The 26,154-nt window shown below is 39.8% G+C and overlaps 1 protein-coding gene across 2 annotated transcripts; it reads left to right on the top strand.

Moving 5' to 3' along the window:
• Positions 1–251: 251 nt before the first annotated feature.
• On the top strand, positions 252–21,459 carry INTS7 (integrator complex subunit 7). 2 transcript variants are annotated; one of them, XM_042887197.1, is made up of 20 exons: positions 252–345; positions 440–569; positions 1,216–1,362; positions 3,380–3,517; positions 3,866–3,912; positions 4,273–4,472; positions 5,763–5,885; positions 6,676–6,793; positions 7,721–7,855; positions 8,396–8,493; positions 9,120–9,359; positions 11,243–11,380; positions 12,243–12,449; positions 15,256–15,450; positions 15,940–16,043; positions 16,413–16,481; positions 17,575–17,707; positions 18,896–18,994; positions 19,812–19,997; positions 20,840–21,459. In XM_042887197.1, exons 1-20 carry the CDS (start codon positions 255–257, stop codon positions 21,125–21,127), a joined length of 2,886 nt encoding a protein of 961 aa, XP_042743131.1. In that variant the 5' UTR covers positions 252–254; the 3' UTR covers positions 21,128–21,459. The 2 variants fall into 2 exon arrangements, 1 of the variants encoding a protein (XP_042743131.1); XR_006181626.1 differs by lacking the exon at positions 20,840–21,459 and having other exon boundaries at positions 17,575–17,685; positions 19,812–19,897.
• The last annotated feature ends 4,695 nt before the right edge of the window (positions 21,460–26,154 follow it).

Raw genomic sequence — 26,154 nt, 5'->3', positions numbered from 1 at the left:
CGCCACCGACCGACCCGCCAAACGCATCTCCGCTCTCTCATTGGACAACAGCTACGCGCCGCGCCGCCCTCTCTCCGCTCGGATTGGCGGTGAAGGAAAGGCGGGGTTCCCAGACCGCGCCCGCACCGCGGCCTGTTGCGGGGAGGTGGGGCCGGCTCTGCTGTGTGCGCGGGTGGACGAGCGCGCGGGTGCCGCTGGGCCGTCGTGGCGGGAGGACGGCCGCGCACGCGCGTTGGGCGGCCGCGGGGTTCGCGATGGCGGCGGGCGGGAAATCGTTCTTGGCGGACGCGGGATACGGCGAGCAGGAGCTGGACGCCAACTCCGCCCTCATGGAGCTGGACAAGGGTGAGGACCGGGGCTGAGGGAGCGCGAGGCTGGGGTGTCGGGCGGGGCCCGGCGGGTGCCGCTGTAGCACTCAGCGTTGCGGTGCTCTGTGTAGGCCTGCGGTCCGGCAAGCTGGGCGAGCAGTGCGAGGCCGTCGTGCGCTTCCCTCGGCTCTTCCAGAAGTATCCCTTCCCCATCCTCATCAACTCAGCCTTCCTAAAGCTGGCCGACGTCTTCAGGGTCGGGTGAGTAGCGTGCTTTAATTCCGCTGGGGCAGTTCTCCATAGGTGCCTTCAAAGTCGTAGCTAATGAATGAAAGATTGACTCTGCAAGTCCCTTCTGCGAGGAACGAGAATACCAGAGCCTCAAGTTGAGCTTTTCCAAGTGCCCTGAGCCTAACTGAGCTGTGTCTGCCATGCAGCTCGCAGTAGCACACAGGCATCCATGTTTCTGTTGTGGAATCTTTGCCATTGGGTGCAGGAAGGAATACAGACTCATTCGTGCTTGGCAATGGCTGTTGGGCTTCTCTGTCTTAGTTTTTGCCACAGTTTTCCAGTCGAATCACATCTGGTAGTGTGTGCAGCACAGGCATGTGCCTTTGCCCATAGTCACTGCTATCAGTGGGTACATTTCCCCAGAAGTGTTGGACCCACATTCATAGGGCATTACTTGTGCTTTGAAGCAATAGGAGGTTTATCCCTTGTACTACAAAATAGTAGTGCATTCATATTCCATCTTTAACTGTATCAGCCTACTTGAACTATTTCTAAAGCACAGATCTTCTTTGTTGTGATTAACTCTCCGAAGTTTTTCAGAATACATTTAGTTTGGAAGTGTTTGAATCTATATTATAAAACAGCTCAGTAAAGATAAGCTTGTGTCTTCTGATAGAAACAACTTCCTGAGGCTGTGTGTGCTGAAAGTTACCCAGCAGAGTGAGAAGCACCTAGAGAAGATCCTCAACGTGGATGAGTTTGTGAAGAGAGTTTTCTCGGTGATTCACAGCAATGACCCTGTTGCTCGGGCTATCACACTTCGGTAGGTAGCACAGAAATTAACGTGACTTACTTTAAAGCTGTAACTCATTATATGTGTGCTAATCTGTTCTAAACAAAATCAGCAACTACTCAGAATGTAGGAGATGTCTTCCACTCTCATCATAAAGACAAAAGCAGGGACATCTCACAGGGAGTGAGCAGTGGGGATCTGTAAGTGGAAGAACAAGGTTTTTGCATGCTTGTATTTGTGATGTGAGAATTGTGCAGGTGGCTCCAGGCAAGATGGGATTGGTGATATTCAGATGTTGTGTGCGCTCCAAAGATAAAAGAAATGATTGTATGTGTAACCCAGGTGTATCTATACAAAACCTACATGCATTATGTGATATATTTAAAACAAGACCAAAAGGGAAGTGCTTCCATATATGTCAAAATAACTTTTGTTAACTTGCAGACTCTTTTGTTAAATTGCAAACCAAACTGATTTATGGGAACTTTGTTATACTTTCATTTATCTTTCATTTGTTGTTGTCCTAGGTGCTTACTGCTTGTTTGTCTGTAATCCACAATGTCTGAGGAGGTGCACTTGTGTTATTGATTGCTGTGGCCTTCCTAGGAATCCCGTGGTTGGAAAAACACCCACACTTTAAGCTATCTTTAATGTTGCTGTTCTGCTGCTTTGGTGTCTGTATCTCTTAACAGTACCCAGTAATCTTTTCTGCATCTTCAACTCTTGTGCAGCTGAATTAAAATGTGAACAGAGCACTCCTTCTCCCTTGTTTATTCTTTTCTCCTATCCATCCAGAGCTGTTATTGATCCCACTGTTGAAAGAAGGGAGTCATTAACAGAGGTTTTTTTTTACTAGCTCACACACCCATTTCTTTTTATATTTTTGAAATTATGCTTTGGTGCATTAGGGTCTCAGAAATGTGAGAGTGCAATGTATCTATATGTTTTCTTGTAGTTCAGTATTCTAACATCAGTATTCTAACATAAGTCTATGCTTGTTGCCTGGTGTTGAGGGCCGTCTTGACAGATAACCAGAAGTCCCAGGGATTAGCTTAGTTTGCATTAACTACAAATCAGGGTGCAGCAGGTGGAAGATAGGTTACAGTAGCTCTTGCTTTCAGCTCTATAGAAGTTTTCAGTCTTGCCCTTCTCCAGTAGCGTCAGTAAGAAAGAAAGATCCAAACCACACTTTGTGTAGGGGCACAGTGCGTTGCCAGGTAGCTCTGTGTAAATACTTACATAGAAGTCTTGCTAACATTACCATGGATGCAAATTCTTGTATTGATTCTGGTTAACTGTAAACATTTCTGAAAATACCTGTGAGGTGATTGATGGTATTGATACTTGAATTTGTTCTTTTTTTTTCTGTTGGTTAAACAGAAGATATTGTGCTATTCCCAATACTGACTGTTTCAGACCAGCATAGGATCTTAGAAACAAATGATGAAAGTCTGATGTTTGGTTTTTTTTCATTATAGTGACTCTAGAAGTTTTGCTTTGTTAGCGCTTAGTTAATGTTTATGACTTCTCAGGCATGTATCACTTCAATTTGAAGACTTAATGGGAAGGATAGAAAAGGTGGAAACAACTTTGAAGTGCCATTTCAGTTTTCCTAAACTATCAAATGTCTGACTTTTAAATTGCATGATGTATACTTTGTGTATGTGTGCAGTAATACATTTTAGCATTAAATCTGTGGCATTGATATCAGAGCTTGAACACAAAAGCGTCTAAACACTCAGTGTACCCTGTGCCATAGTGTGCTCCTAGTTTTATAATAGTTCTTGCTTTCCACTAATGATACTCCAATATGGTTACTTTTTTACTGTTTGTTTTTATTAAATAACTAACAGAAGATTGATACCAGTACTTCCACATTTTAGTTACATGCCTACTGTCAGTGTGTCTTTTTCTGTAGTGAACATAAAAGAGCACTCAATTATATAAAAAGCAAGACTTTAAGCCAGTCCTTCTGCACTTCTCTTTGATTTTCTTGTATTACTTCATATTCATTGTGCTTGCTCATTTTCCTGGTCTGTGCCTGTAGGATGTTGGGCAGCATGGCATCTATTATTCCAGAAAGGAAGAATGCACATCACAGTATTCGTCAGAGTTTGGATTCACATGATAATGTGGAAGTTGAAGCTGCTATTTTTGCTGCTGCCAACTTTTCTGCACAGTCAAAGTAAGGTGGATTTTTTTACCCCCTTATTTTTCACATTACAAAGAATAAGAACTCCAGTGTCACTCACAGAACTTTAGTATTTTCTTCAGTGGTGTTAGAACATCCTTCACAGCTGGTATGTGTCATAACAGTACTGTAGGGAAATCTGAATTCAAGTCTAAAAAAACTTTGAAATGTATTTGAAAGCTTCCATTTTATCGTTTGATTATGCACCTGTGTAGGGGTTCTAAAATAGCTTAAGTTTTGCCAAGCATTCTTGTGATGATTTTTATTATTAAAATGCAGTGTTTGGTTCTGTTGATTTTTAATCTATTTGTTTTCATTTCACCTGTGCTTTTCTCTCTGCAGGGACTTTGCTGCAGGAATATGTAACAAAATCAGTGAGATGATTCAAGGTATGTACAAATACTGAGTGATATCTGAGAGTTCTTTTTTATATGTACATATATATAAAATATCACTATACCGTTGTCCTTATCCCCAAACAATTCCAGTTTTATAGTTAAATTAGGTAACAAATAATCCAATACCTCTTCTACGTGTACTCTTAATTTGAGTTTTCAGAACACTCCTGAACTCTTAAAATACTTGATACTGCTGTGCTTAAGCTGCCAGCCAGAGAACAGGTTATTTGAAGCTAATGCAGCAGTCTGCACAGACTGCATTGATAGCAGTACTGGTAATGCATACTGTGTGTCTTAGTACTACTAAAAGCCTCTACAACAGCCCGGCAATGTCTCTCTTCCCTGTTACAGGTTTAGCTACACCCGTGGACTTGAAATTGAAGTTGATCCCTATTCTTCAGCACATGCATCATGATGCTAGCCTGGCCTCCAGCTCCCGGCAGCTGCTTCAGCAGTTGGTAACATCATATCCTTCCACCAAGATGGTCATTGTTACTCTGCACACATTCACTCTGCTTGCTGCGTCGTCTTTGGTTGACATTCCTAAGCAGGTAATTCTTTCAAATGAATTTACACAGCATGTTTAGAACAAAACAAAACCCTAGACTTTCACCATCAGCTGACATCTGAAGATAAATTGTGATGGATATGCTAAGATGATTGCTCCTATGTTGCCATAGAGACAGAGTACATTGCAGCTGCTGTCACTTCCAGATAGCCCCCTCCAACAGAGACCTTTTTCATAGTTCATAAATTGTCTGTCTTGGAAATGAATAATGAAATTGAGAAAGAAAATGATTTTTTTTTCTGGAAACTTTCTTTTTGCCTCTAGAACCCAGGCTTCCTTGCTGTGTGTTTTCCCTGCTGTATATTTTCTTCAGATAGTGGGTGTGCCTTTTACCATTCATGTGTACAAGGGAATGAATAATTCAACAGCATAGAGTATGTTTAAAAATGAAATTAAAAATTTTTCTTGGAAGACTGAGTCTATTGCTATAGCTTATGTTTTTAAACCAAGTTGTGAGAAAGCAGTGATGAGCAAAATATAATGCTTTTATGTTTAGATAATGGGCTTTGTGATTGTGATTTATATAGCAAGTATGAACGCACAGTAGCATTTGAGACTCATCTAACTAATTATTGTAAAGTCATAAAAATCTATTGGCCTTTTAAGACCATACATCTGTGGAAGGCTGATGTCTGTTCGACTTATGGCATTGATTTGTTTGAAACTTTTCAGAAATAGTAGTGAATTTGAGCTAACTGAAACAACATTCAAGCATTTTACATGCTTTTTATGAAAGTAAGCGTGGACTTAAAAGACTGTATTTCTGCAAACAGCCTATGTTGCACATATAAATCAGGAAGCCTGGGTGTGTGGGTTTCTTGTTTTTTTTTATTTTTTTTTCTGTGACGTGGTTTATATCTGTGCTGCTCTCTGTTGACTGCAGATCGTGGAGACACCTGAATTAGTGTCAAATGCCTGAAATATTTGCTGCTGGTGCAATTGTGACAATGCAAAGTGTTGACTGAGGTCTTTAGGAGTGTTTTACCAGTATTTCTGTGAGAGCAGGAAGAGCTCTCAGGGCTTCTTGGGGTATGCAGGGTGGTGCAGAGAAGTGTGCTTGAGCAGACAGGAGAAGAGGATAGCAGAAAGCAGCTGTTGGATTCATTTCACTTGCCATGGAACTGTAATACAGTCTTTGCCATGTGGGAAGCATGCAGACAGGTAATGCATAGCAGTTTCAGATGAGTGTTCTCAAAATTCCTTCATGAATATTGAATGGATTTTCTTCTAGTACAATCTCTTCCCCTTAAATGATGAATTTACCTTTTTACAGGTCCAGCTTTTGTTGCAGTACTTGAAGAATGACCCCAGAAAGGCTGTGAAGAGGCTTGCAATCCAAGATTTAAAGCTTTTGGCCAACAAGATGCCACATACGTGGAGTAGAGAAAATATTCAGGTTAATACATTTTTAGGCAAAAGTTTGTTGTGAAACTGCATTTAGTTGTGGAATTCTTTCCAAGAGAACAACTTGTAAGGGAAAGGAATGAGAAAAGAAAATATGTCTCCATGTCCTTGAATTAGGCTCAATCTGCAAAGCAGAGTAGCCAAAAATTAATGACCAATTAATTTAATAGTTAATTAAATTAATAGTTGCACTCTACAACTTCCTGAAGGGAGGTTGTGGTGCAAAAGGGTCTGGCCTCTTCTCCCAGGCAAATAGTAGGACCCGAGGAAATGGCAAGAAGTTATACCAGAGGAGGTTTAGGTTGGATATTAGAAGAAACTTTCTCTCTCAAAGGGTGGTCAGGCACTGGAATGGCTGCCCAGGGAGGTGGTGGAGTCGCCATCCCTGGCAGTGTTCAAGAGGCGCCTGGATGAGGAGCTACGAGAGATGGTTTAGTGCTTGTGGCACTGATAGGAATGGGAGGGTGGTTGGATTAGATGATCTTGCAGGTCGTTTCCAACCTTGTGATTCTGTGATTCTGTAATTGAAATAATGTAACCGAGGAGAAGTGTGTGTCACTGGCTTTAGAAACTGGTGCTGTTGATTCTTAGCAGTTGGTTAGGATACATGCAAGACGTTTTTTAGGTGCTCGTCAGGTGAGCAAGGAAGTTCTGGTTTGACTTCAGTTTTGTCTGTTTTGGTCATAGGCCCTTCCTTACAAACAAACACAACTAAACCTTTAGTACAGATAGTTTGTGGAACTTCCTTCTGTTTGCATCTTTTCCCTTCTTTTAACCCATAGGCACTGTGTGAATCTGCTCTTCACACTCCGTATGACAGTTTGAAGCTGGGCATGCTGTCTGTTCTTTCCACGTTATCGGGGACCATTGCCATTAAACAGTACTTCAGCAGTGCTCCAGGTAAGAAAACTAGATGTGATGATAATTTTTGGCATTTTTGGAAGACTAGCTATCTACTTCTGAACAGTTTAATCTAAACATTGTTGCATATCCTGGAAGTATTTTTGAACTTCAGAGTACTAGAGAGAGTCAGACTGTGTTTATTGTATGTGAACTTGAAATGAGGGAGCATGCGCCAAAGATTCTGTTTAGCATGGCCTAAGATTCTGTTGTAGATTTTGTGGCTAATAAGCTCTGTGAAAGTTTTGTTTACCTTTGGATTTTCAACCTCTCTACATAAACTAAAGAAACAGTTTGCCTCTTAAATGGGCAGTCTGTATTCTGCTTAAGGCACTTTGAAACCACTACTTGTGTAGTGTTTTAGTGTGAATGAAGGGAATAGAGAAGCATAGAGGCTTTGTAGTTGAGAAGGAGCAGACATTCTGAAACAGGTAAAGGTATCTCATTCTGAAAATGGAGATGATACTGTCTTTTATGTCTTCTTGAAATGCCTTAATGAGTATAGTGAGCCTGACAACACTGGTTGCAGGAAAGAAGAAAAGCAGTATGTTTTCGTTAGTTATTCTGGCATGTCTTAATATGCTCAATAGCTTTTTTTTTTTCTTTTTTTTTTTTTTTAAGTCAGTAAAATCTTAGGGACAAGTCTAAAGATCTCCAAGTTCCTGAAACATCAGCCTTTAGACCTGAATACTCTTTTCCTGTGTACACCTAAGTTGTGTTTAGGAAAGAGGAGACAGTCTCTGTGTTGGTGTGTGTATAGGAATATATGCTAAAATGGTAGGATAAAAAAATATGAAGTAAAATAAGTAATTTTAAGAAACCAAGCACCATAAATCAATATAGATTTTGTACAGGAATATACTTGAAAGTTTCATAGTTTAATTAAGTTATGTGCTGTTATGTCTGCTTTGCCTTATCTTCATTTAGGAGCAGCGGCTACAACTGCAAGGTCGTTTGATTTAGTAAAATTAGCACAGGAGTGCTGTTACCATAATAACCGTGGCATTGCAGCTCATGGTGTGAGAATTCTGACAAATATATCAGCCTCTTGTCAGGATAAAGGTAAATGAGAGCAAGGACAATGAAATAAATTTATTTGCAATCAGGCTTATGCACTTCATGTATTATTAACTGGTTTTGTCCATGAATTTTTCTGTAAGTCTGTCTGATCCTCTTCATCTGGTTATGGGGACTACAATCTCTACAAATGTTTTGTGGGATTTTGTGAATGGTTGGGAAGATTCCATTTTCTGCTGATTTGTAAAAAAGATAATGGAGGCAGTAGAACTGCTAAAATAAAGGCTTGTCTTACTTTTGCTATAAATCACTGAATTGTCTGTTAGCCTTTGGTAGCTCTTGGCCCAAAATCTGCTGCAAAGGAATAATGGAACATCTGGAAGTTGTAGTCCAGAATTTTATGCTCACCCTACAAATGTCACGGTTAATGTGACTGCTGAATAATTACCTGAGACACAGAATTGCTTCCAGTTAAAGTAAGTCAGAATCATTAGAATATTCATGTCACCAATACCACAGTAAGCATTACATTGATTAAAGTCAGGAACTGTGAAAGGGAACTAACTGATTGTTTCTTTTTCTTAGATCTTCTGCCTTTGGAGCAAGATGCTGTTTTTGGCTTAGAATCTCTTCTTGTTCTCTGTAGTCAAGATGACAGTCCAGGAGCTCAAGCAACTTTAAAGGTGACAGTACTATTGTGTTTCATTAGCACTGCTGTAAGTTATAGTAATGGTTTCTGTAGGAGAAGAGCTAAAGCGTATCAGATCTTTCTGGTGGAAACATACATACTGACTGGAAAGAAATCAGTGTTTTTCTATGTCTTGTCAGTAGTTAAGAGTTCAGAGTGATAGCACATGACTGCGGTGTGATTGCTTTCAACTCTAGTATAAGTTATTTTCATGGAGGGGAGAGAAGGTGGACTTTTCTGAGGTACAGCTGTAATAAAACAAACTTGAATGAGGGATGGAGATGTCTCTAGAGAACAAAGAAATTCTTGGGAAGGGAGAACCCACTTTTTCTGAGATGGGGATGCAATCTGCAAGATAGATGCTGCTATGAAGTATTTTTTTAATTGTCCCACTTCATGACCTGCTACCAGCAATTTTATTTAGTTATGTTCCTGTAAAGGCATGAGAAGAATTGTTTCCTGGTATCTTTGTGCTTTGAGTTTAGAGATGGATGCTTATGCTCTAAGGAAGTCTCCTTTTTGTGTATTTTTGTAATCACACTTGCAGCGAAGTGTGTGTTTTGATTTTACTTCTAAGTAAGAATTGTATTAATTGTACCTGTTGATGTTTGTGAATTACAGATCACCTTAACTTGTATGGTGAAGTTGGTCAAGTGCCGTCCTCACCTGAGCCAGTCAGTGGTTGAATCTCTGTTGACACAGCTGCACAGTGCTCAGGATGCTGCTAGGATTCTCATGTGCCACTGTTTAGCAGCTATTGCCATGCAGCTGCCTGTGTTAGCCGATGGCATGCTAGGAGATCTGATGGAGCTCTATAAAGTGATCGGACAATCTACCACAGATAAAAAACAGGAACTCTTGGTAAGACCTCCTTCTAGAGAATAAACCTTGATGGACAAAATCATAGAATGATAGAATGGTTTGGATTAGAAGGGATGTTAAAAACCATCCAGTTCCAACCTCACTGCTGTGGGCAGCGATACCTTCCACTAGAACAGATTGTTCAAAGCTTCATCCAATCTGGCCATGAACACCTCCAGGGATGAGGTATCCACAGCTTATCAGGGCAGCCTGTGCCAGTGTCTCACCACCCTCAAAATGTAGAATTTCTTCCTTATATCTAATCTAAATCTACTCTCTTTGAGTTTAAAGCCATTACCCCTTCTCCTATTACTACACACCCTTGTTTTAAAAAACAAAAATTCCTCTCCAGCTTTCTTTGTAGCTTCGTTTGGGTACACAAAGGCTATATAATGGTCTCCCTGGAGCCTTCTCTTTGTCAGGCTGAACAGCCCCAACTCTCTCAGCCCTCTTCTAAGGGTGAGTGCTCCAGCCCCCCATCATCTTTACAGCCTCCTCTGAACCTCACGTAACAGATCTGTGCTGCTCTTATCCTGGGGGTCTCAGACCTGCATGCAGTACTGCAGGTGGGGTCTCACAAGATCAGAGTAGGGGGAAACAATTGCCTCCTTTGACCTGCTGATCACACAGCTTTTGATTCAGCCCGGGACATGATTGGCACTCTGAGCTTCAGTCATATGCTGCCATCTCACATTGAGATTGACTTCAGCTAACACCCCCTAGTCCTTTGCCTCAGGGCTGCTCTGAGTCCATTCTCTGCTCAATCTCTATCTGTGCTTGAAATTGTCCCAACCCAAGTGCATGGCATAGCATTTGACCTTATTGACTAAGAATTTCATACAGACCTACCTCTTAAGCCTGTCCAGATCCCTCTTGGTGGCATCCTTTCCCTCCAGTGTGTTGACTGCACTGCATAGCTTGGTGTCATCAACATGCTTGTTGAGGGCATACTCAGTTCCACTGTTCACGTCACTGACAAAGATGTAACAAAGTGCCAGTCCAGTACTGACCCCTGAACACCTCTTGTGACTGGGGCCCATCTGGACGTGGAGCCACTGAGTGTGACCACCCAGCCAATTCCTTATCCACCAAGTGTTCTATCCATCAAATCCATATCTCTCCAGAGAAAAGAATGTCATGGGACAGTGTCAAATACATTGAGTGAGTCCAGTAGGTGATACATGAAGGAAGAACAACACTGTAACTCCATCTGCATAAACTACAATGGATAGTTTTTCTCCTCCCAAAAGGTTAGCTAAAGGCACTTGTTAGGTCCCAGTTGATATGCCAGCCTATAGTCTCATTTTCAGGTTGTTGTTTTAAATAGTTCAATTGGATAGAATTGAATCATAGATATACGAGATGTGATTTCAGAGTTGTGTTGGCTTATGCAGTGTATTCTAGAGTTCCCAGCAGATGGCACTGCTTAGACAAAAGTTGGGGTAGTAAAATAAGGTTTGCAGAAGAATAAGATGGCAGTTAATTATATCAATTTACATGTGGTAGTCTGGCATGCATTTTAATATACTTTAAAAGACAAAAATACTCTCATTACATCTATTTAGAGATTAATTTATTTTTTGAGAAAGAAATTACAAGCTTCCTGCTTATTTATCTGGAGCCTTTGAACTATCCCAGTGGGAAGTGGCAGTAAAGGTTATTTAAATTAAAGTGAATTTTATCTACAAAAAATATTCTGGTTGCCCCAAATATTAAGATACATGACTGAGGAGAGTTCTTCAGTTAAAACGTGTATTAAGTCTTTTATGTAGATCCAGGTCCAAAATCAAGCAGATTGTGCTGAGATGGTTGGGGTTTCTTTTGTTTGTGGTCGTTTGTTCTTGAAATACAACCTTATTCCTAACCTCTCTGCTCTTCTATAGGTTTCTCTTGCCACAGTGATATTTGTTTCCAGTCAGAAAGCTTTATCTTCAGAAATTAAAACTGTTATCAAACAGCAGCTTGAGAATGCCTCCAATGGATGGACAGCCTACAGGATAGCCAGGCAGGCTTCCAGAATGGTAGGTGAAAATAAATACCTGGAAGAAAATGGTGTTGTTGAAAGAATTCCAGTGATTTCCTTGAATTGGAAAAAGAATGTAAGGAAGGAAAATAATAGGGCTCAGAACATAGAAAACAATGTGGGCGGGTAGCTGCGGGGAATATAGCATTTTCCTTCTTAATTCTCTGGAATGTTGATTCCATTCAGAGTGGTCACCCCATCAGGTTGGTTTTCCTAGCCATTCATCTTTCCAGAGTGAGAAGAGAGAAGCTACTGACTTGGTCTTTATTTTTTTTATGAGCACACCTAATCTTTATTTTCTGGTTGACGTTTAGAAAGTACTACAGGCCATCCTGATTTATGCTTCTCTTCAATGTGAAGAAAGATTGATTTTTTTTCTCTCCCCTTCAATAGAACCATAGCTGGGGTTAGAATTATGCAGAAAGCCTGTTAGGAGATGAGGGGGTAATCTGAAGCAGATAAGGTATGCGTTGCAGAGGGGAGGACTGAGTACAGCACTGCTTCAGTACATCAGCCAGGGCTCCTGATTTTAGCTCTGGTCTGACTTGATAATAGTTTCAAACCCAGTGCTACTGTGAAGATGAAATATATGTTTTCAGTATTAAAATAAATACATTTCTAGACTTGTTTCTTATCTTGTTAAGCTGTCTTGTATAAATAATTACTTCATTCAGGCTTATCTTTCCATAAAATAAGGTTTAGTGGTTTTTTGTTATTAAGTTTGTAATGATTAAATGACTAATAAAAGGTTCACTGGTTTTATTTTTGAAGTATGATTAATTCTGGGGAATTGATGTTCTTACACAGCAATTACCCACAGCTTTTTTTCTTGTCCCCTCTTCCAAACCTTATCATTACAGGGTAACCATGACATGGCCAGAGAACTGTATCAAAGCCTGCTGACTCAGGTGGCTTCAGAGCACTTTTACTTCTGGCTGAACAGTTTGAAGGAGTTCTCCCATGCAGAGCAGTGTCTGACGGGTTTGCAAGAGGACAACTACAGCTCAGCACTTTCTTGCATAGCTGAAGCTTTAAAATCGTATCACAAAGGAATAGCATCCCTAACGGTCAGCACAGATCTTCTACTGTAGTGATGATTCTGTGTACCATGGCAGATCTGTTTTGTTTCTGTTCTTAAACTTCTTAAGAGCTGTTAAGGGTGCCAATCTCTTTTTTATGAGAGGGCTGCAGGGAAATCCCCTTTAAAACCCAGAGAGATCTCTTCAGAGAGATCAGCAGCTAAGTTCATTTGCTAGATTTTTTTTTTCCCCAGTTTTCCCATTCCTCACTTTCTGCCTTGATCAAATCATGTGATACTTTTTTTTTTTTAACTTTTTTCTTTTTTTTCTTAAAGTTACTTAATTTAAGTGCTTAATTGTCTTCCTACTGAGTTCATATTGCATTGTATTTGACAATGTGATCCTGTGGAATTCTAAGAACAGTAAAGCCACACCAATACAGTAAGAGGAGGGAGAACAATTCAGTGTTGTCAAATCCACAGGAATTTGGAGGTACATATTTTAAGCAAGTATTTTCTGCTTTTCGAAAGTAGGGAAAAAATAAGGCTGTGTGTGGTGTCTCTGAAAAACAGCAACAGAGGCATTCATGACTATGGACTTCCATTTCATGCTGTCATCTTAACAAAAGGTGTTCCATCTTCATACAGCACTTCTAAATGAAGCAGCTTACTACTTTTGCAGTTGTCAGTGTCATGTCAGCTCAGATATTAGTATTAATAAAGCTCAGATATACTGTTTTTTAATAATCTGCCACTTGGATAACATGGAAGGTTATAAATATTATGCCTTTATCCTCTGAGAGAAAGCTCTGTATTTGCCTTTAAGTTGTTGGCTAAGTGGATAAGGCTTTTCATTCAACACTTAAGGCTTCTCTAACATCTAGAAGCCATTGGAGGGGGCATCTAATTGGACATGAATATTTAATACAGGCAGGGAAGTGGTTCAGCAAATTAAATTGTCGTTCCCTGGAGTCTGGTTTTTTTTTTTTTTTTTTTGTCATTGAAAAACTACTTTCCTCATCTCTTCTACTGGTCTTCTTGAAAATTGTGGTCCACAGGTTTCAGAGAGCTAGAGAAGAGGAAGCTGCTTTATTTTTATTTTTGTGGTTGTTATTTGCTAGCTGTTCCTGACTTATTGCATCTCTCTTGACAAATTTCTCCCTGTGCTCAAATCTCAGCTGTGAAAGGAGCCTTTCTCAGCTTAGGTCTTTGTAACTCAATGTTTTTTTAAAAGAGGAACAAAGTGTCACTAAGGATGCATGGTAGTCTAACTGCAGAATACTTCAGCTGTCCCTTCCGTCTGACTTCAGCTTTTCTGTTGCTTCTGTTTTAGTGTAGTGCATGACTCAGCACTGTTGGTGCTGCAGACCATTAATGCCTGTGTAGTTGGGCCACCTTGTAACTACACAGTAATAGTTACCACCTACACAGTGGTAATCCTGCAGACGTTCTGCAATGATGACATATCCAGACAGTGACTGATCTTATCAGAATATTTCTCAATTCCTTCTTGATACACATGCAAGAAGGAAGGTTGCATTGGGTGTATGCAAAGTGTTTTTTCAGGTGAGTTTCTCCTCTTGAGGACTGAACCTAACTTCTTTACAGATGAGAGAAATGTGTGGGATGGGGAATTATAAAGTGCATAGGCCCCCAGTCCCATCTGTCTTGCTATGTGCTTTCTTGCATAGTTAGCAAAGGTTTTGAAATAGGACTCTTTGGCACAGAACTTGCATTTCCTTAGAAACTCCTGCTTGTTTTTTCACTACTGGTAAAGTAGAGACAGAGCTTGAACAAAGCATATGTACGATGAAGTAGTGCTAACTCAAAACATGTTAAGTAGTGTCATTTGAAGAACTTAACTGAGCTGAAGAACTTTCTGTGTCATTTTCAGAAGAACTGTAACTTAGTTATTGCCCGTGGCTGTATGTGTTGCGGGTAATATAAATTGCAGTGTTAATGAAGCAAGCTTGTATCTCTGTCTACAAGAATCAAGTCCAGTTTGCTGTACTGAGAACTTCTGGCTTTTTATAGTGGTTGGTTGATATTTCCTTAGTTTCACCCATGGTAAGCCAGTTCTCAGATGACGTGGGACACTTTGTGATAAACTTATTTGTTTTCCTGCCAGCAAAAGAAAAAAAAAAGTTCTTGATAATGTGTTGGATGCATCCTAGCTTGGGTTTTTGGCTTGACTAACATCAAATATTGAGTGCTGCAGTTTGCCCTCCTGGGTGTCTTCAGCTGTCACAGGTGGTTCCCCAAGTCAAATGAGCTCTTAGGGAACAGAATTGCATAGAGCGATAACCTTAGATTAATAGCAACATGTCTTTCCTCCTGGAGTTCTGTTGATGATTCTTGGTTGTCACTGCCTTCATCAAATATAAGGTGCCTTTGTGGTACACAGTTCAGAGCAAGTCAAAGGTGGTTACTACTGCTTTTAGTACTGGGTGGCTTTAGCTGGTCCTTTATCATTCTGGCTCATCCAAAGATTGACTTGCAGTCCTCTCTGCTTCTTTGCCTTTCAATTCAGTGTGCCCTCTCATGGTAGGGGCTGTCTGGACTGCGTGGCTTTAAAGGTTCAATAGTTTGCCCTTTGAAGAAGGGGCAATAAGTGCCCAAATGGCTCAAGTCACAGTTGTTACAAGCATGATACACTTGATGGCTTAGTAATTACCTAAATTTTTCTACCTTGTATATTTGGTATGATTTAAATTAAAGTTTGTTTTCAAAAATCAGTTTTAGTAGTGAGCCAGAGAGTATAGTTGTCTGAGAACACAGTTTAGTGACATTGCGAAGTTATTTTACTATGTTTGCTTTTGACCTCAATTAGCAACATTACAATTACTGTGTTTCAGGCTGCAAGTACACCGCTTAATCCTCTGAGCTTTCAGTGTGGATTTGTGAAACTCAGGATTGACCTTCTGCAAGCTTTTTCTCAACTTATTTGTACCTGCAACAGCCTGAAAACAAGTCCACCACCAGCTATTGCCACAACGATTGCCATGACATCAGGCAATGATCTCCAGAGGTGTGGACGCATCTCTAACCAGGCATGTGTTCTTGTCCCACTTTTGTATAGTTATGTTTAGGATATCAGTATGTATTTTGCTTCTCAGCAGGTATCATAGGTTAAGGTTAGAAGGGGAAAGTTTTCACAGAGATAGCGGTGAGGTGCTGGCACAGCTGACCAGAGAGGTTGTGGATGCCCCATCCCTGAAGGCATCCAGACCAGGCTGCACAAAGCCCCATCCAACCTGGGTTGTTCAAGTTAGTTTTGTTTTTAACCTCAAAATGGTATGCTGTTTTGTTGTTTGTTAGTTTTTTGTTTTTTGTTTTTTTTTTTACGTGAATAATATCTGTTTAAATCATGAGTAATACTCTGTCACTGAAATGCTTTTTATCCATGGGAGGAGGGAAAAATTTTATGTATCTTTGAGAGTGTGTTTTATTTCTTCAGTGGTGTTGAATAATGTAGTGATTTTCTGGATGCGCAGGCTGTTTTTCTTCTGTTATTTTGACTGGTAAAATTGTCTCTGTAGATGAAATTATCAATGGAGGAATTCCGAAACCTGGCTGTGCGTTATGGAGATCTGTATCAGTCATCTTTTGATGCAGACTCAGCAACTCTAAGGAATGTAGAACTGTATCCTTTTAAAAGCTCAGAATTTGTCCTCTTATATTCTCATTGGGACAGCACGAAGCTTACCAGTCCCTTCTCTAGTGAAAGCTAGCACAAAGTCATTTCGAAGCAGTTAACATAAGTCAGGTTACTTAAAACCTATTTGGAAATGTACATTGATACTATTGTTCAAAATTACTTCATGAGTGAGTTAGGTTTTGAAACAGCATAAAATGGGATTTCTATAAGTCTTTGTCTGTTTACCAAAGGAATAATGGTAGGATTACTTCACAAAAGCTAGAGAAATAAGGAAAAGTGCTAGTAAATAGTACTGTATTTCTTGTTTTAGGAACCAAGTTTGTAAGACTCCTAGCTCCTTAATATTAATATCAGACAACAGCAGAGCTGCCTGTTGATTTCACATGCAATTGAAGCTCTGATTTTGGATCCAGAATCTGCAAAGTAAGTTTTAGAGTTAACTTTCTGCTCCTTTGCTTCTAGTTTCTAAACTCTTGGGACTTCAAATCTAGGAATTCAAGGAATGTTCAGAGAAGCCTCCTTGTGGCCCCTTACAATTTTGCTCTGGCCAGGCTGGAGGACCTGCTGCTGTGCTGTAGCTGGCAGGTTAGGGACTGCATTTCAGGTTCTGCTTTTTATACTTACTCTGCTCTTGAGAGCTGTAGTGCATTCATCTTAAATACAGATTTGAATTAAAATAAGAAAAGACTTTTGATCTGTTGCTGTGAATTTTAATTCTTGCTTTTCTGTGTTAACTCTCATGCTTGTAAGTGGAAATAGCAGGTACGTGTTGGTTTCCTTCAGAGTCCTGGAAATGCATGCATTAGATTAGTACAAGATTTTTAAGGTAAATAAATAATTTCTGTTTTTTTTTGTGTGTGTAAGCTTGTACATATCAGCAAAATCACACTGAAGCAGCTATGAATCAAATCATTCTTCAGAACTCCGGGGCTGTGATTAAAGGGAGGATAATGTGGCTAGACATCTTTATAAATGTGCGTTTCTTGTAACTAGAAATAAAATTGGGCATCCCAAACATCTATCCTACTCATTATGAATTAAGCACTGTTTTGAAGATGCCTTAATCATACTTTTTCCTACTGTGTCCTTTAAAAAGTTAGGTTTCTAGGAGGTGGAGCTGTATTCAGAGCATTAGATTATAAGATTCCGTATTTATTAACTCTGACTGACATTGTCCATTTTTGTTGAGTTGTCAGGCTTTTTTAAAAACATTATGAGTGCTGCAGGCTGAAATAAAATCCCTCAGGGAATTAAGCACACCCAGACTGTTAGAGCTGTAGTTGCTTCAACTAGGAAAGGATGGGAACACAAAGTGCTGGATAAGCTGGAGTTAAGAAAGGGCTTCAATATGTGGAGCAAGTCTGACTGGGAAAACAATAAATCAAACAGTTTGTTAATTTCTTAATGAATTTCAAGTTGTAACAGAGGATGGTCTCGTTGGGCATGTTTCAGAGTGAGCCTCTTGGGCTGGGATGAGGAAAGTATTTTAGGCACAGCAGAATGTTTTATTTTCTAGTTTCCAGGAATACAGTTCAAATGGAGCAGCACATGTTGAGAGTGAATATGAAAGGAGAATGATGTCTGTATTTAATCATGTACTGGAAGAAGTGGAATCCCTCAACAGGAAGTATGCTCCTGTGTCTTACTTGGCAAGTAATAGCTTTACGTATATGTTCTGTAGATGAAGGTGCCTAAACCTCAGGTGATAAAGCAACTGAAGAGCACATTTCAGTTATTTAATGTAAGCTGTTAGTGGTACAAGGAACTCGGTTCCTAAGGATATACTCTAATACTTGAAAAAAAGGTTTTGCTAGAACATCTGTAAACTTACTGGCCTGATTAAAAACATGGTTTTTAAAATCCTTGTATTATGAGTGTAGCAGGTGCTGATAAATGTTAGGATAGTTAGAGGTAATACTGAGTCTCTGTCAAACTGATCACTTTAAAATACTGAAGTACTGTTTATTCATGCTGCTGTGGTTCAGGAGTTCCACCTGTAGCGCACACAGTGCTGGAGGGTCCGGCACTAGCCCAGCTTCAGTGTCTGAGCTGTTGGCAGTTAGTGCTGTGTGGCTGGAGTGTAGTGTTTCTCTTATCAATACAGGTCATCGGAAACACAATGTAAAGTGTGCTGAATGCAAAGAGGGAGCTGATAAGAGTACTCCTTTACAGTCCTAATCTGGTGTTGTTGTCTTCTGTTAGTGAAAATCATAAAGCACATTGGTGGAAACAGGGCAGCTCACTTGTTAGGCACCTTCTTGCCTATTTTTTGCTAAATTCAGCAGTCCTTATAAAATTCCAATTTGCGCAGAGAAGTAAATTGCCTAAAATGTAGCCAAGGTAAACACTGTAAACTTAGTTGCTGTCTGTTCCAGCCCAGCTGGGTGATTTCAGTAGGGCTGCCTTTGCTGATGTTACAATGCAGTGAGGGAAGGAAGAGCAGATAAAAGACTTAAAACTTATTTGCACCCTGTGAAGTTGTGGGATTTGCCAGGAGTGGATTATTGTTTATTTGAGGGTTTGTGTATTAATTCTGTGTTAGGAGTGTTTTAAGCAGATACTGCTAAGCTAACTCTATCACTGGGACTGAAATTATCTAGATTTATATTTTTCTTGGCCTGCTTGTTCTTTCCAGAGCAGAGTACCTTCTTTGTAAAGAAGAGAGCATAAGCATAAGCTGAATGTAGTCACTGCCATTGTAGTGGCTTCTGTAATATGACGGTGTCAATATATTTCTGAACTTGTGGTGGAAGCTACTGCAGTTTCATTACCTTAAGTGCATATCTTTTCCATACTGTCTGAAATATTCTTATTTGCTTTGGCTCTGTTTCTTACAGCATACAGCTTGTCTGTGCAGTGCTGTCATTGCCTTGCTGAAGGTACCCCTTTCTTTCCAAAGGTACTTCTTCCAAAAGCTGCAGTCTACAAGCATTAAGGTAAGTGTTGATCAAATGTGGCCTAAAATCTCTCCTTATAGAACCTACTTCATGAATAGTCATACCGAAGGCATAAAGCTTCAGTATTTTTGTATCTGCAATACAGATCTGGGCTTGCCTGTTAGGAATAGCTTAAATAATGTCTGCGTCGTAACTGAGTACATATATAATTGTTATGAGGCACTAGGCTATGATTTAATCAAACAAATAGGATTCAGTTCTTTGATTGCAAGATCTTAAAATAAAATCTGACTAGTGATTTTTCTTGGTTCTGTGTCTGCAGAGCAAATGTTCTAGTCTTAGGAAGACAACTTTTATAAGCCTGAGTTATTTTTCTTCAAAAACCAACATTTGCTATGGAATGGAGTTGTAATATTTATCAGTTAAGTGAGTGAGAACGGCAGTGTGATGCCTTCAGTGGCAAGTTAATTTTGTATTTTTAACTCAAGATCCTTTTTTTTTCTGGGGAAATTGTTAGACTGGAGATTGACACTATTTAATCATACAGGTTTTTACTTCTGTATTTGTCTTCATATGCTTAGAGCTTACTTGTGGAAATTTTATAGAGGACTCCTTCTTTTGAAGGTGTTTAATTAAAGAAGGAGATGCAAACACCATGCCTGGTATTGCTGATGATGTTTATAGATTTTAACAGTAATTGTTTCTGCTGCAAAGTGAATGTTTCCATCTTCTGCTTTTCTCTACCAAATCCTTCCTTGAAGTTATGCTATAAGAAGGTGCTCTGTTACATCTTGTAATTATTATTGCTTTTAAGGAGGCATGAGGTTACATATTTGTCTGTCGTCTTGTGTTGTAGCTTGCTCTATCCCCATCTCCAAGGAATCCTGCAGAACCTATTGCAGTACAGAACAATCAGCAGTTAGCCTTAAAGGTAGAAGGAGTGGTTCAGCATGGATCTAAACCAGGCCTCTTCCGTAAAATCCAATCAGTCTGTCTAAATGTATCTTCAGTACTGCAGAGCAAATCTGGACAAGACTATAAGGTATGGGTAGACAAGAGCAACAAGGAGTCTTAGGCCTTCTCAGTGTATTTTTCATCCTTTTCAGCTTCTGGTTGAAATTAATGTGTTCTTGTCTAATCCTCTCTTGGCATTTGACATTTGGGCACAAGTGGGAGCTGGTCATAGTGCTTGGAAGGAATCTGGGATTTCTGTGCTTGCTGTATGCTGATAGCTTTTTAGTAACAACTTTCCTTCCAGACTAAAGAGACCCTGTGATGTTGAGAAGAAGTCATTAGGAGTCTGCTTGACGTAAGGAAAATTCAGTCTAGCTGTATACCAATGAAAACTCCAGAGGCACAAAAAAGAGGCAGGAACAGATCACTTATTGCATAGCTGCTGTAACTGCTTACCCTTATTAAGGGTTGGTTTTTTTCTTTTCTTGTAACAGTCCTGTTAATTTCCATTAATCCAGTGGAGTGCCTTATCAAAGACTGCATGTCTGCAGTTCAGTTTATGCTAATGTAATACTTAGTGCAAGGTCTGTTTTGGTGAGTTTGGGGGTTCTTGAGGTTTAGGGGGGAAGTGAATTGCTTCTAAAGCAACAGGATTATAGGAAGTATGTCTGAATTGCATTATTGCAAAACCAGAACACTGGTAAGGGGAAAGACTTCATGTTAGCTACCTTGCTTTTATTGATAGATGCAAAAAAATAAAATTGCATTTATCTATGGAAAAATATGTCAAAACTGATGCAAGCATACGTGTGCATTGGTTTAGGAAAATTGAGGACAAAGGTGGTTTTTTTTTCCTTTCTCTTTCAAACAGAAAGTAGAAAACTGATTCTAGCAGGTTATATAAAGTGGTAACCTTTTTTGTGTTCTCAGATTCCTATTGACAACATGACCAATGAAATGGAGCAGAGGGTGGAGCCACACAACGACTACTTCAGCACTCAGTTTCTGTTAAACTTTGTGATACTTGGCACCCATAATATTACAGTTGAGTCCTCCGTAATAGATTCCAATGGTATTGTTTGGAAAACTGGGCCTAAAACAACTATTTTTGTTAAATCTCTTGAAGATCCATACTCTCAACAAGTTCGTCTTCAGCAACAGCAAGGACAGCCACCATCACAGCAGCAACAACAAAGAACAGCATACTCACGGTTCTAATTCCTGGAAGTGACTCTTGTGGTCAGTGACTACTTTGTGCTGGCTAAGGGAAGTGATGTTTTCTGTCCCCACTTAGATTGTTGTGTAGTTAGTTCTGTGGCTGTGTATGTACATGTTCCCAAATGCACGCATGCACATACCCACAACCACAAATAGCTGTAAGGTCCAGGAGATGATTCACCTACTGTATGTGCAACCAGAGATCTGAACTGTTTGTGGTTGGTGCTTTCTTCATTGAAGTCTCAGGTTATTGTCTTAACCACACAATCTTTCTTACTGTAACACAGAAAAAGAAAGCAAAGATCTCCAGATTAAAGGGTCAAACAACTTTTTATGTTGTGTAATGAATGTTTGTTTCTTGTTCTGTTATTGATGGATATTTTGCTGAAAACCTGTGATGTCAGCATTTCAAACCAGCTCAGAAACACTGGGGAGCAGAGTTTCCTCGTAGGTCGCATGATACACAGTGTGTAGCTGAGTGTGTGAGAATTCTAGTAGAAGAAACTTAAGCCAGCTCCGATCTTTCCCTGGGTAAGTCTTTATTTTCTGTGAGCCATTAAGATTAACCTTGCTACAATTCAAAAATGCATTCCTTCTCCAAAAGCACTTTGTTCACCTGATCTGCTAGGTGTGTACAACTTCAGAGATTTGCATCAATTCTAGAGCCAGGCAAATAGCACTGAAATCTGAAAATCTGAACGCTAGGGCTTGGGTGTCAGAGGGAAATGTCTTATGCTGGCTCATTTGCAGGCTAGATAAATATGTAGGCCCTGAATCTATTAGAAAACATTCATTTAAGCAAAGTAGAGTGTTCTAGGTTATGTAGATTTTGCAGTAAACTTATTTCTTGGCTGCATTTTTGTTTTTAAACACAGTGTGTTTTTATTCCTCATACAGGGTGAGATACACTTGGCAAACAAGAACCAAGATTTTTCATAGAAATTAATTACTCAAAATAGCAAGAAGTGAGAAAGGATGTTAAAGCTGCAGCAGCATACAGAAAGCTTCTGCTGATGCCATCAGGGTAAATATGATCCTTTACTATTAATAAAGAAGTTATCTTAACTCCTGTTTCTGGTGCCCATGCCTGAAAATGCACAATGAAGGATCTATAAAGTAATTCTGTGATATGGGCCCAAGTTAAATCTGGTTAGTGCTTCTCAGCAAACGAAATAGTAACTCAATTGTTGTGCATATTGCACACTAATAATGGCAGATGGTTCAGATGTCTCAGTCATTGGGAAAGTAAGAAAATATTCAATGGCCAGACATTGATCTTGAGCCTCCTGCAAAGAATTCATACAGCAGAAAAGCTTATGCAGACAGATACCAGTTGCATCATTATGTAATCTTAATGGTAAAGATTATGCTTTGATCTAGCTTGTGTAAATTGGGTTGGGAAAGGATGGAGCCAGTGATCAATTCAGATGAATTTGGAGTTGTTTGTAAAACACACGGTTCCACATTAAGCCAGTGGTAATCATTTGTAGGGTCTAGAATTGAAGCTGGTTTCCCTGTGGGTGATGTAGCCGGATTTTCTCACAAGTGGAGAAAAGCTCAAAACTGGAAAAAGCACATCCTTGTAAACGTGTGCTCAGACCTATCAGAAGGTGTCATTTCTGGATGCCTGGCCAGTCTCTTGCTTGAGGCAGTGTGGATCCTTAAAAAGAGGTAGGGATAAGAAAGGAATTTGCTTCGAATTCTGCCCTTGGAGCTCAGAGTGTAATCTACTGGAATCACTTAAATGTTTTTCATAAATGGTTCTCTGAAGGTGGCATCTTGGACTTCCCTTTTGATTCTCTTGGGTACTCACTCATTTTGCCTGAGGACTGAAATGCCTTAATTTAGCTGAAGTTTCTGTATTTGTTAGTGGATATATGTATATTTGGCTTTAGATCATGTGAAACTGTACAGGAGTCTGATAGGTCTAGAAACAAGTTAATGGTCCTTTAAGCTTTTTAACTGAGTTTCTTTCCAAATGTCATAATTCTAGTTTATATATGTAAAGAATTAGTAGGATTTTAATTAAACACATTGCATTCCCCAAATCCATTTTGAATGGTTTTAATGCTGTAGCCCTCACAAAAGTGCAGTACCTCTGGAGCTGAATACTTCAGTCAGCAATGTTAAGGAATAATTTCACAGATGGAAGACTTGGGGATTTTAACAATATGTATAAATATTTGAGGGGAGTGGGCAAAATAATTGGACAAAAAAAGCCAAGAACTGGGCATGAGCTGGCAGTGTGGCTTTGCAGCCCAGAAAGCCAACCGTATCCTGGGCTGCATCAAAAGCAGTAAGTTGTTTTTGTTTTATTTAGCACCAATGTATATCAACCTTTACACCTTTAAAACTGGATGCTCTATATCTAAAAGCTAAAGTGTCATTCTGAACTTGTATGGCTATTAACTGTCACTGTTCTCACTACACTACCTAGAAATACTTGCACAGACAGCTATTGAATTTACACTGGTTTGGGGGAGTAGCTTCTAGAGCAGGTACATATGATATGTAAGAAGAGAATGTAAAATAGTAATCTTTAGTCTGGTGAAATTCCAGTTGTTCAAGCTGGATTAGTATAGTACTTGGAATGATTAGAGGAAAATAATTGTATTTTGCTGTTGTCCTCCAAATGCGTTCACCTGAGTTGGAAAAATTCTCAAGAATAAACTGGAGCCTGTATGCTTTTTTTAATTAACTGTGCCTAGTAGGCAATTTTTTCTCAAATTGGCTGAATTTGTTTCAGCAGTAGTCTTGAAATCCCTTCTTTCTTAAAGATGTGTGATTCTACCATGTGCTCTGAAGTGAAAGCATGTGCAGGTGTGTGTATGTATGAGATTGCATGTGTGTGTTCATGGAGAGAGATTCTTTTATATGGAAGCATTCTGCCTTTGGTATAGCTATATTTTTTTTTGTATTTTTGCTGGCCTGCAGTGCTTCTGTTGTCTCCCCAATCAGCATACTTACACATGTGCCCTTTTAATTCTTAGCAATATCTTCTCAAGGCTGTTCTTTTTATGGCAGTGCAGACGTAGTCTGGTATCTGCCTTGTCCAAACCCAGAAGCTGGTAGAAGTATATGGGAGCATGGAAGGAGTGAATTTAGGACCTAGTTAGCCCACAGAACAGTTCTGTGGTGAGAATAGGGCCTACAAACTGGTCCTTCTCTCTGCTTGACTGTAGTTTGGCTTCCAGCACTATTAGAGCTGCTCTCCATCCACACAGATGCCTCCAAGTTTGGATACTAAACCAGAGAAGACTTATCCGGAGCCTTACTTATTAACCTCTCAGGCAGAGAAAACAGTAGGGACCAAAGTAGTTGTGGAAAGTGTTACCTTACTTTTCCTATTAGATATATTTATAGTGTTCATTACCTTCTGCCTATGTGAGTTTTAAAATTAGGTTCTGTTTTGTGTTACAGGGAAATAAATCTTAGCGGCAACCGTAGACAGCTTATAGTTTTTAGCCTTCCTAGGGGCACCTCCCTGATAAAACAGCAGCTGGTCAGACTCACTGTTGAAATTACAGATTTCAGTATTTCAGTGAGCAGTTTCCAGTGAGCCATCCCTATTGCTGTACTGCATACTTCCAGAAAATTGCTCTGTTCTGCTGCCTGTCAGCATAGTGTTCAGAAATAGAGTGTACCTTATTTGCTTTTAGAGGAAGACTTGATCTACCTCTTGCTTGCCCACCTCTAAGCAATGCTGTCCAAATTAAGGATACATTGTTAATGGAGTTTCCAGTTAACCTCAACCTCTTGACTAACCATGGTAGATAAGGTAAGAAAGGGTTCACTGAACTTCAATGGCAAGTCTTTCCCAGGGTAGGAAGAGTCCATGGCAGTGGTTTAAGCTCTTGAGTCTACTGGATGCTTCTGTAGTTAGTTCTTTTTTTTTTCCCTTTTGTCAATACTGAACCTGTTGATCCAGTACAGCAATTTAAGAGGTGCTGCATTGTTTCCATTGTACAGAAATGAAACTGAGGAAATAGCCACTTCAGCCTGAAGTTTTTTTTTTTTAATGGATAGGAAGTGTTACATTCACATTCCCTTAGATCTAAGATTGAAGCCTTTTAAAAGGTAGTATAATAAAAGACATTTTGTGGTGTGTTTTTTTTTTTTTTTAATGGATATTAGTGGTGGCTGCATAACTCTAAAGAAGGTAAGATAAAGGGTGGTTTAAAATTTATTTCTCAGCCGTTTGGTAAGTATGTTGCTTGCTGCCAGTCCATCTTATGGGTTTGTTCCCTGCTCCCTAGAAGTAATAAATTCAGATACACAGTTAATTTGAAATTAGTAGATGTCCATTCTTAATGCATTGCTTTTAACTACAGGGCAAAACCAATGAATAGTTGTGGTAAATATAAACAAAATGATATGTGAAAGTTTAGACTGCCAAAGATGATGGGTTAGCAAACTTCAGGGTACTTTCACACTTAAGGCAGGCTAGCTGTGTGTTGTTGTTGCTGAAATGGGCTCTCTGCTAATTATTCCTGCTTTTGTCCTTCACATTATAAGATTATCTGGTTAAGGTTTTCACTTTGCTAGGGTATTTTTCCAGCTGAATCAGTAGGTCTGTCTTGGCTGACTGTAGCAAATGAATCACAGCCAGTAGAAGGGGAGTGCTATGGAAGAAGTATATCCCACAAGTCACACTCTACTGTTGAACTGGCTGTGCATGAGTAGTGTATTTCTGTATTTAACACGAGTCCAGAGGGAATAATCTGTTTAGTGGTATCTGAACTGTGACATTTCTGCGTGATCAGTCTGAGAGCAGAGTTCACTGGGATGCAGTTGCTACCAGCTGGCTGTCTGGCCTTCTCCTCTGCTGGGAGTTGCCTCTCAAAAGAGGGGGAGCAGAAGGGAAGAAATGCCCTTTATTGAGCAATGGATGAGTCCAAGGCTGCACTGAGATGTCTGAGTACTTAGGATGTCCTCTGTCAGCAGAGCGTGAAGCCAACAGTTGTATGCATTGGCAACTGTCTGGCTCATAGTTTGACAAACTCCTGAAGTATGCAGATGTTAAAGGT

The sequence above is a fragment of the Lagopus leucura genome, unplaced genomic scaffold (assembly GCF_019238085.1).
Source record: "Lagopus leucura isolate 7727_CA_CO unplaced genomic scaffold, USGS_WTPT01 Super-Scaffold_73, whole genome shotgun sequence".
In the NCBI taxonomy this organism is placed as follows: Eukaryota; Metazoa; Chordata; class Aves; order Galliformes; family Phasianidae; genus Lagopus; species Lagopus leucura.
The sequence above is the reverse complement of the archived record's forward strand: the minus strand, read 5'-3'. Positions and strand labels throughout refer to the sequence as shown.

Coding starts and splice junctions, on each gene's coding strand:
- INTS7 (XM_042887197.1), top strand. CDS start 255: ATGGCGGCGGGCGGGAAATCGTTCTTGGCGGACGCGGGATACGGCGAG. Junction 346..439: donor CCTCATGGAGCTGGACAAGG/GTGAGGACCGGG, acceptor TGCTCTGTGTAG/GCCTGCGGTCCGGCAAGCTG. Junction 9,360..11,242: donor ATAAAAAACAGGAACTCTTG/GTAAGACCTCCT, acceptor GCTCTTCTATAG/GTTTCTCTTGCCACAGTGAT.